The 10,409-nt window shown below is 40.0% G+C and overlaps 1 protein-coding gene across 1 annotated transcript; it reads right to left on the bottom strand.

Moving 5' to 3' along the window:
* Nucleotides 1-2,209: 2,209 nt before the first annotated feature.
* Nucleotides 2,210-8,482, bottom strand: LOC120547617 (G-protein coupled receptor 26-like). Its single transcript, XM_039783139.1, has 3 exons — nt 7,353-8,482; nt 6,342-6,455; nt 2,210-5,265 (listed from the first exon to the last, which is right to left on the bottom strand). The coding sequence occupies exons 1-3, from the start codon at nt 8,021-8,023 to the stop codon at nt 4,989-4,991; spliced, it is 1,062 nt and encodes a 353-aa protein (XP_039639073.1). The 5' UTR covers nt 8,024-8,482; the 3' UTR covers nt 2,210-4,988.
* Nucleotides 8,483-10,409: the final 1,927 nt, after the last annotated feature.

Genomic DNA, 10,409 nt, shown 5'->3' with positions numbered 1-10,409 from the left:
ATTTGCAGACAAAACAGTGACTAAATTTGAAGAAGACATATCTCTAGCACATATACACAAACTGAAATGTGATGGGACAGAACACACGTCACGGCTGATTATTCTTAACCAATAAAAGGTGGAAAGGTTGATCTTATAAAACAAAACAGTATAGCTGGACACTGGTCTAATGTATTCACATAAAAGCCAGATTGGAATAAGTTCCATATTGCTTTGAATCTGGAACAACATGGTGCTTAGGATGGGCAGCGTGCTGCCAGGATCTGTTGTTGCAGAAGAGAAACACATTTTGATTGGTGCTTGGATGGAGCATGGGAAAGCTCAAATCATTAACCTATTACATGTGTATGTCTACCACAAGTGTCTGTGCTTATTTTTCCATTTCTGTCACTAACTCACACATCTAATAAAGAAATAATCACGACCTGGGCTCATTGCAATAAGTTGTAATATTACTGGTGTATGAATTACATTACATTAATTTGGCAGATGCTTTATTCCAAATTGGATTACAATTAATTTACACAAAAGTAAAATATGGCATATTGTTTTTATGCTATTCAGCTAAAGCCCATTTCATAACAATGTTAGCGGTGTGGCTCTAGGGAAGGCAATGTTGGTCTGAAAGTTGGTCCACCTGAAACAACAAATATTTTGGTGGCAGTGGTGGCCTAAAGGTTAGAGAAGCGAGCTTGTGCCCGGGAGGTCATTGGTTCAATCCCCAGACCGACAGTATAAAAATCTGGGTGGGGAAAGTGAAAGAACAGCGCTTTGTCCCTCCCTCATTACCACCACTGAGGTTCCCTTGAGCAAGGCCCTTGACCCCAACCGCTCCAGTGGAGCTGCTCAGTGGCCAGCAGATCAGACTGTGGTTGTACTGGGCAGCTTCCAGGTATGAATGTGGAACTGTGTGAATGTGACAGGTCGTCGTTGCAAATGAGAAGTTGTTCTCAACCGACTTACCTGGATAAATAAAGGTTAAAAAAATGTTTTTTGATGGACTGCCATGACATTTTGTACACACATTCATGGTCCCCAAGGATGAATCCTAATGATGTTGGTGATCCCTCCCTGATCCACCCTGACATTTATAGTTCAGAGTGAAATGTCTCAACAACTACTGGATGGATTACAATGTATTTTGATGCAGACAAAGTTTGTGGTAGACATGGACACGTGGAGCAGACCTTGCCCTTATGGCGGATTACCCTTTGAATCAGGTTTGGTTGATCTTCATGACTCCAGTGGATTATCTCCAATCAAAAGACTAAAATCAAAGCTGTTTGTCTGAAGTCTTTAAGGGTCCTCAAAACTGTATATAAGGGGGTTTGAGATTTTCACTTGAAGGCAATGATACTCTTTAAACACTACCTCAAACGCATTTGGGACAAAAAAAATATTTCCACACTCGAAGCAAAAGCAAATACAGCATTCCTGGACAGAAATAGATGGGTTTTTTTTATTTGTAATGTGAGCAGGTCAGGCTGTTTGCTCGAGGATATGGGGAATACCATGACGTCTGGGTCCAACATTCCCATGGTTCACATTAAGTCTGTAGTCAGTCTGATAGCTCCACTGGCAGAGTTATGGACAAGTCTGTCAGAGGCTTAGAGCGAAGAAAACGAGAGACTCAGAGTAAATGAGATAACAAGACATAATGGAAAGACATATATACAGTATTCATTATCACTTCATGTTTTGGTTTGCTGTGATTAAGTGATTTGTAATGTTTGAGCACCGAGTGATGTGTAACACCTGCTATGTATCAGTATGATTAATGAGCAAACCTGAGGGAGCATACAGTGAAACACATTAGCTCTTTTCACAGTTCGCTCTTTTGTTGGCATTAAGAAATTAAATAAGATCCATCAATGATGTTTTCTTAGTGAGTTGTAGATGATTTACTACTTATGCAGTTCAGTGTTTCTGCCGCTGATTGAAAGAAGTTGCTGTGCATGGGTGAGTTTAGTTACTCTGGATGTTCTGCACAATTTGACAGCCTCTTTATTTGACTATACAGTCAGTTAAAAACAATACATTCATCAAACTCTTTTAGTACAGTATACAGGATGCATTTTCACATATTTCTGCATTTATAGCTCACAAAACATAAACACTTCAGCATCTCAAATCTCTAATGAGAAATCAGACTTCATAGAATCTGTGATTCTGTTTTATAAGGGACAAATCTGGGAGAACCACTCCTGCCCTGACATCGGGGTTGTGTGAAGTCAGCCAGTGCAACCGTCTTCCCTGCCTTCCTCCTCTGCATTCTTGTACTTCCTACGCGCTGTGGCTTAATCACAAGGTCTGTGGAAAGCGTTTTGTGTATGGCAGGTTTGCGTCTGCCACCCACCCACTCATCGAGTCTCCCAAGGAGATTGGATGTACGCACACCTTCAGACTGGGAATCCTTCCAAACTTTCTGAGCACTTTCCACTAATTGTCCTTGATTGGCATGCACGACTGAATACAGTGATATGTTAACGCAACTTTTGTCCCCCTTGGTGAATAATAATGTTTTTGACAGAGACAGAACAGATATTGTTTCATGCACATGTTATCAAAGTGGGTAAAAGGAACAAAGGAGGTTAACCAGAGTTTGTAAAGGATAGATGAATGGACGGGTGCTTTTTAAAAAATACTTAATGATGTACTGCATAGACACATTTAATAGGCCCAGTGTGGATGTACTAATGTTTTGACTTTAACTCAGCTGCTGCAGACAGTTAATGAGAGTGTGACGTTTGTGACTTCAATCTTCAGAGTGAGTCATTTCCAACATCTGTTTAATGGACAAGGTAAATGAAGAAAGTTGCGATAAATACTTGAGTTGGACGTACAACAGATGGTTCCCAGTGAAACTTTTGATTTGTATCAAATTATTATATTTATATTATATATTCCCAGAATCTTTTACTGTCACAGCTGCATGAACTTGGTGAGGTAGTGCCTACTTTCCTCTCTTTTTCTTTGCTCCTTTTCTTCTTTTCCCACTCCCTATAGCAGCTCTACAATTAAAAAAGCCTTTAACTCACAGCCCCGAAGCTTTTGTAAAAAGTCTTTGTTCTGCTGCCACATCAACGGCAGCAATGGTGGGTGGAACACATCTTAAATAATTTTTCAAATTAATTATTCCTTCTCCTTGACTTGATCAGTGTGGTAGAATAAAGGTGTTAAGAGTCTTTTTGGTAAAGCATTATTGAAGTAGAGATTTGCTCAAATGTCTAGGCATCGTTTCAGGTCATGTAGCAATGACTGCGGACAGTTGGTGATGTTTTAAAATGCCAAAATGCACAGCATTTATTGCAATGTAATCACAAATGTATTTAGCAAAGATCAGACACAGTTTTGACAAAAATAAATAGATTTTAAGCCTTTGAAGGCGTCATATTGTCACAGTAAAATAAAAACACAACATCCTGATTTGCCAGTGCTGTCAAAATGATCAAACTCATTTTTAAAGTCGCTCATTCGGCATGAGCTGGAATGTTATTTACACATCACTGAATAGTTGCTACTACATTCAAATAATATTTTACCCTGTTTTGCCCGATGCAACAATGTGACCAAACTGAATAACAGGCTCTATCATCACACTTAACCACAGCACAGAACAGCAAGAAATGACAGCATGTGAAAGTTTCCTCTGTGGTGTCTTGATTAAATCAGAGAGCTCATAGTCTAAAAGGCACTTTAGAACTCAGGCCTCACATCATACAGTCATTTCAAAACCATCAGTGTGGCACACTGGTGTGCAAACAACATGACTGTACTTTCAAAAATGACCATCTCCTTTATATTATCCCTTTAACACATATACTAATTTATCCAGCTAGAGAATCATCCTTGAGGTCAGAGGTTATGCTTGAATTTCAGAAATTCTGCCATTCATTTTAGGTGGGATGTAAACCTTCTTACATTTAAACCAGTGATTTTTATACACCATATAATGTAGGCTACAACTATACTTGACGTAATGAAAATACACGGGGTTTTACTCTTGAGTTAATAAGTTACTGATTTGACCAAACAGCATCAAAGAATGTTAATGCTTAAGATTTAGTCGTTGTCTAGTGTTAGTCCACACAGACCTGCTAATCCATTTGGGAGTGATAACAGCACCTCTGTCCTGACGTTTAAGGGCGACACTCCTCTTAACATTAGGATTGTAGTTTCTGCCTTTAATGACACAATTAACAGATTAGTCACCATAATGCCCATGTTATACAGGCTATTTAACACACATTTACCAGTATGCTACAAATTATCTCATTAGAAACGGTCACTCTTTGAAGAAAAAGACAGTATTACATTGTATTGAAATACTTAATACCATTACAACCTACACACACAACCTACAAAGGTGGTCAGTCTATTCTCCTTTAAAGTACCTTCTAACTTTACAATGCATTGATCATACAGACAATTATTTCCCTAAGTCTTATATAGATTATTCATCTTTGCTTTGGAACTGAATTTTTATTCAAAAACTATTTAAAACACATCTATGAGCCATATTGCTGCACTGGGTGACATGGTCCTTCATTACCATAAAGGTGGGCACTGTAGTTAGTACCAAATTTACTGCTGTTTTAGGAACTGTTGCAAACAACTGCAGTGATCAGCTGTTTAAGAAAATTGTTTAGCCTTTTTTAAATTGAGGGTATTTATTTGTGACCTATTTTAAAGACTTATGTCCTCGGTAGGAACACATGAGTTTGGGGTTCCACAGACAGGCTGGGGAAGTAATATTGTCTGTTTTGGTCTTAAGTGGGATTTGTTTACAATAAGAAAAATATAGACTATTGCCAGCCTTGTCCGCCAACAAATAATTAGGTGAAAAGATCACTTTGATGTTCACCACCAGTGGAGGTGAATCTACTCATACCCCCATTCTCACGAGTGTTAACCTCAAAGTAAGATCTCGAATCCAAGACACCATTAGAATGGCAAAGTACCCTTATTGTCTCTGAAAGTGATGAGCTTCACTGGCCAAGTGGCTTGTTGGTAGGTGGTTGGATGTTGTCAGTTGTGTTGGAATTGTTGGTGATCCTCCCTACGCTGTTCTCCATCCAGAGGGAGGAGGAGTTGAGTGGACTCCTCTTAAGGACTTTGTTGGTGAGAAGGATGCAGGTCTTCCTGTACTGGTGACGGAGCAGCGAGTAGACAAATGGGTCGGTGGCTGCCTTGCTGTAGGCCAAACATTTGGACAGCACACCCCAGTGAGGGCTTATGGGCCATGGGGAGAAGAGCTCTACAATTCTACCTCGGATAAACACAAAAGAGAGAAAAAAAGGTCACATACCATCCATGAGCAAAATTCAAGCCAATTCTTTACATAAGTGTAAGTGGAGTGGAAGATATCTAAAGCAAATCACCCTCCCCCTGTGCTGTAATATTGTGAAAATGTCATAATTTCCCTTAACTGAATTGTCATCACTGTGTTGGGGAATGTGAACTGATGGGTGTCAGTTTTACAGCTTCTATACTTCTTGCTTGTTAAAATCTTTTTACAACAGATCCAGTGCATTAAACTTCTTTTGTCCAAATAAATCAAATTAAAGACAGTGAAAAACCAACAGGAGCATTGTTTTGTCTTTAGTCTGTCTTTCTAATTAGCATGATCTCCTTAAGTCTAATGTGTCTCACCACCACACAGCTCCTAATGTACTTCCTTTCGATTTCAATACTCACATTTTAACAGCTTCTGACAGGTTGCCAGCACTAATGCTGGGGCAAATACTAATGAGAGCGAGTGATACCATCACTGACTCACTTGCAATCTCCCTCGTTCCCTGTCTCTCTCCCTCTCATCTCCCCAGCTGTGGAGGCTCAGTGACAAGGATTAAAAAATGTAGAACCAATAAGCTATGAGATGTTGTTTAACATTTTGCCAGATAACAAGACAGCATTGAATTTTTTTTTTATCACCATCTGTATACAGATGATAAGGCAAGTATAAGCACATTAGCAGCAACAAGGTAAGTCAAAACCTAGATTAACTCTGTGAAATCGAAAAAAGTCCAGGGACAATTGTTCTACTTAAGATGCGGAACGAGAAAGATAATTTGAATTTTTATTTATTATTATTGCTGAGTAAAGAAAAAATGTGCAGAATTCCATTGTAGTTCAATATCCTTAAAGCTGTATTTCAGCATTTATGATTTGCATGCATCACAGCATTGTGATTCAAAAGACAGGAAAAGGAAGGAAATTTACATCACCATCTTGATGATAATGCATGGTGTTAAATACCTCATACACATTAATTCCTCCCCCCCCCCCCCACACACACACACACACATACACAGCTTACAATATTATAAATCTCTGCTCACCTTGTAATGACATAAGGGGTGAAGCACACCACGAATGTGCCGATGAACGTACTGATCTTCTTGGTGGCCCTTTGCCTCCTCCGCTTCTGCTCATCCAAGCATTTCTGGCGCACACTGCCAAAGCACAAAGGCACCATTATCTACCCAGGAGACATGATCAGAGACATGAAGGCATACTGTAATGAAGCAGTCCATAGAGAAACTATGTGGGAGTGAAGAAAGCAGTGAAATGTACCCTGTTATATTTGAATATAAAATTGGATATATTTCACACTGCACACATATGAATAATGTAGATGGGGAACAATACAAAATTTACTGTCATTATTTGAGTAAATCAGGATGGATATGAAATGACAGAAACGTTAAAAATTAGTGAGGCCTTGCTGACCTTAATGAGACATGATAATGTAAACACTGCAGGCAGGCAGGACAGGGTTCAATCGTCACCAGTGGAACACTTCATATTCATGTTTAGTTACATAGAGGGATGCCCCAGAAAGTTTTGCGAATACTGTGTTTAAATTAGTTTAGTCTTTTTTGAGAGTATAGGATTGCAAATAACTACTGTAACAAATTACTTGTATTATATAACATTTTACAATTATGTATTATTATAACTGATCAAATGGTTAATAAAACGTAAAGTGAAGAATATGCCTCACAACTGCCACAATCCAAGGTGACATTTTCAAATTGCTCATTTTTTCTAACCAACTGTCCAAAATACAAAAACATAGTAGATTCAGCACTGTTTGCAAGGCAAAGAAGAGAAAATGCACCACCATCATCTCCTATGGTGTTCTCTATGAACACACTAAGTGCAGGTTGGTCACTATTTGTGTTTTAAAATGTCTTAACCTTCTGTGGATGTTCTGATTTTGCCACGGGATCAAAATGCTCCTGAAATGCTTCACACAGGAGAAATGGAACAGATAGAAAACATTTCAGGGAAATACAAAGGCATTTAAAGAACAAATTGGACTGAATGCATCTCTAATGATTGTTTACCTGGGGTGAATGTCCACAAGCAGCACCAGCGTCTGCATAGTGATCACGTCGATGCGTTTACAGTGAAACCTTGCAACTTTCAGCACTTTCAGATACGTTACACACAACACGATCAGCGTGAGGAGGAAAGTGAGAGAGTGACAAGCCACGGTGAAAATGATGAACTGCGTTCCGGCTGCCTTCGCCCTGACATTGCAGAGTGTGCACGATGCGTAAAGTTGATGGTAGCCGACCCAGGAGCGGCAGGTGGCCACTGTGGAGAAGCAAAATGAGTGTATCCACATGTATGCCAGCGCTATCACTGCATCCCGGTGCCGTATTCTTGAGTGGTAGCTCAGAGGGAACACCACCGCCACCCACCTATCGATGCTGAGAGCTGCCATGCTGAGCATGGAGTTAGTGGTAAGAAAAGTGTCGAGGAAACCCACAATTTGGCAGCAGCTGCTGCCTCCGGGGTGGCCCGTGCTGATGAGCCCGACCAGAGTTAGTGGCATGTTGAACACGCTAAGCAACAGGTTGCAAAACGTCAAGTTGAGAATAAAAAGACCGGGTACCTGTTTGCGGATCTCTGGGTTATACAGAAAACAGATCAGCACCACAACGTTGGACAGCAACGACACGATAATAATCCCTAAAACCAAAACGGAAGCAACTATGTCCGCTGCGTCCATGGTGCTTCCTTTAAAATATCCAGACTTTTAAAGAGTGCATCCACAGTCCTGCTGCGATCTGTCATCGTGAGTTGGAGTCACAAATATGAGTCCATACTCTCCCCAGGCTCCAATTGTCTTCAATAAACGAATCGGTCCCTCCAACAGCGTCCACGATTAAGTCGCAGGGAGAGAGCTCACCTGATTATAGTGAGGACATTTGCAAGTCCGTTTCTTGGGAATGGGGTCACAGCAGAAGGATTTTTCGCGAGACGCGCAGCGTTACTTTTCAGGCCCCCTTGTTGCCACTTGCCGCAGGTCGTGGTTTGCTGGCTGCCCAATTGCGCATTGACACGATGGCAGCTTTGAAAAGGTCATGAAAGTACTTCAAGCTTGCAGTCTCTGTAGCTACTTATATTGTCTTCTCCAACAGAGTCTAAGCACACTGGTTCAAAAATAGCTTTTATGGGCAAAAAATAGAAGCACGACGCACGATTGCGTGGCTGGTGGTAAGGCTGATGTCACGAACATCACGTTGAACACAGCAGTTTTTGGTAATGAGATTATTTTTGCAAATAAAACATCAAGTCCATGAGTATATTACAACCGCACAGTGTAATTCGTTATTCCTTTTTTTTTTTGCAAGTCAGTGTCAGACTCAGAATCACCATCGTCACTTAGGCCTAATAAAAAATAGCGTACACAAGGGTAAAGGTCAGTAGGCTCAAGATCATAAGGTCAAAAATAATCAGTGGTGGAAAAAGTATTCAGTAAAGTCCTGTATTAAAAATCTTACCAACATGCATAACAGTAGGTATTATGAGCAAAATGTGCTTATGCAGAAAACTGACCCCTGCAACGAGCAAAGCCCCATAGCAGCAGAAGAAAAAATATTATTTAGTGTACTGACTAGAAATATAATTCTGGATTAATGGATGTTATACATTCTGCTGTTATGTAGCATTATTATTATTATTATTATTATTATTATTATTATTATTATTATTATTATTATTATTATTATACAATTCAAGGTCAGTGGCCGGATATAATATGATGTTTGATGATAGTCCATAGCCCCACCATAGACTGAGCCTCACGCAATGCCAAATTACGAATCCCACTATGGCCACGCCAAGACCCGCCCTACGAAGCAGCTCGATTGGTTGGGGTTAGGCATTTGACCTCGAGTGGTTAAGGTTAGGGTTATGGGATTGGTCAGGGGATAGGACCTGTACATGTAAGCATGGACGCCTGGCCAATAGTAGTGTGTGAATGCTATTGAAGGGCGGGTCTTGGCGTGGCCATAGTGGGAAAAATAATATCGTTGGAAAAACAACAATGCATATGCCCAAAGCCTTGGAAAAAAAGCGTATGGCATTTATGGATTGCACACATACCTGTTGCCCAGCTGCAGTTTGATTGGCTGTTTGCAAGTAGGCTATTGCTGTTGGCAAGAAGTTAATAAAGAAGATGAACGATGTGGATTATCTTCTAGAGCACACATTTCAAACTCTGCCTTTTGAAGTAAAACCCGAAAATAAAAACATCGGTGCCCACCAGACGCGGTATTTGTTATAAACCAAACCATAGTAGAAATAACCAGATTTAACGCGGATTGGTATTCCGGGAATGGCTAACAGCTTGTCAGAGAAGACGCTATTTTATTCGGAGGGGATGATATCTACCTGGTTAACAATATACTTTCAGGATCTCAAGCATCTTTCTGAGAGGATAACCAAACATGAAAGCAGCAGGAGAACGTGGTGAAATTGGGCAAACAGAGCTCCAAACTGACCAGTATAACAGCACGTTGAGTAGAACAGGTAACATAAGGCTACAGTGGTATGCAAAAGTTTGGGCACCCCTGTACATTTTCATGATTTTCCTTTATAAATCATTGGTTGTCTGGATAAGAAATTTCAGTTAAATATATCATATAGGAGACAAACACATATTTGAGAAGTGAAATAAAGTTTATATGATTTATGGAAAGTGTGCAAGAATTATTTAAACTAAATTAGGCATGTGCATAAATTTAGGCACCCTTGTCATTTTATTGATTTCAATACCTTTAGCACTAATTATTAGAACTCAAAATTGGTTTGGTAACCTCAGTGACCCTTGACCTCCAACACGCTTAAGCCGCATGAGAAAGGGTATTTAAGGAGGCCAATTGTAAGTATTTCTCCTCTTTGCATCTTCCCTGAAGAGTGACAACATGGGAGCCTCAAAACAACGCTCAGATGACCTGAAAACAAAGATTGTTCAACATCATGGTTTAGGGGAAGCATACAGAAAGCTGTCTCAGAGATTTAAGCTCTCAGTTTCAACTGTGAGGAACATTGTGAGGAATGGTGTCGCTTGAGGTATGCTAAAGCACATTTGGACAAGCCAGCTTCATTTT

The sequence above is a fragment of the Perca fluviatilis genome, chromosome 19 (genome assembly GCF_010015445.1).
Source record: "Perca fluviatilis chromosome 19, GENO_Pfluv_1.0, whole genome shotgun sequence".
Lineage (NCBI taxonomy): Eukaryota > Metazoa > Chordata > Actinopteri > Perciformes > Percidae > Perca > Perca fluviatilis.
This window is presented reverse-complemented; position numbering and strand designations above follow the sequence as displayed.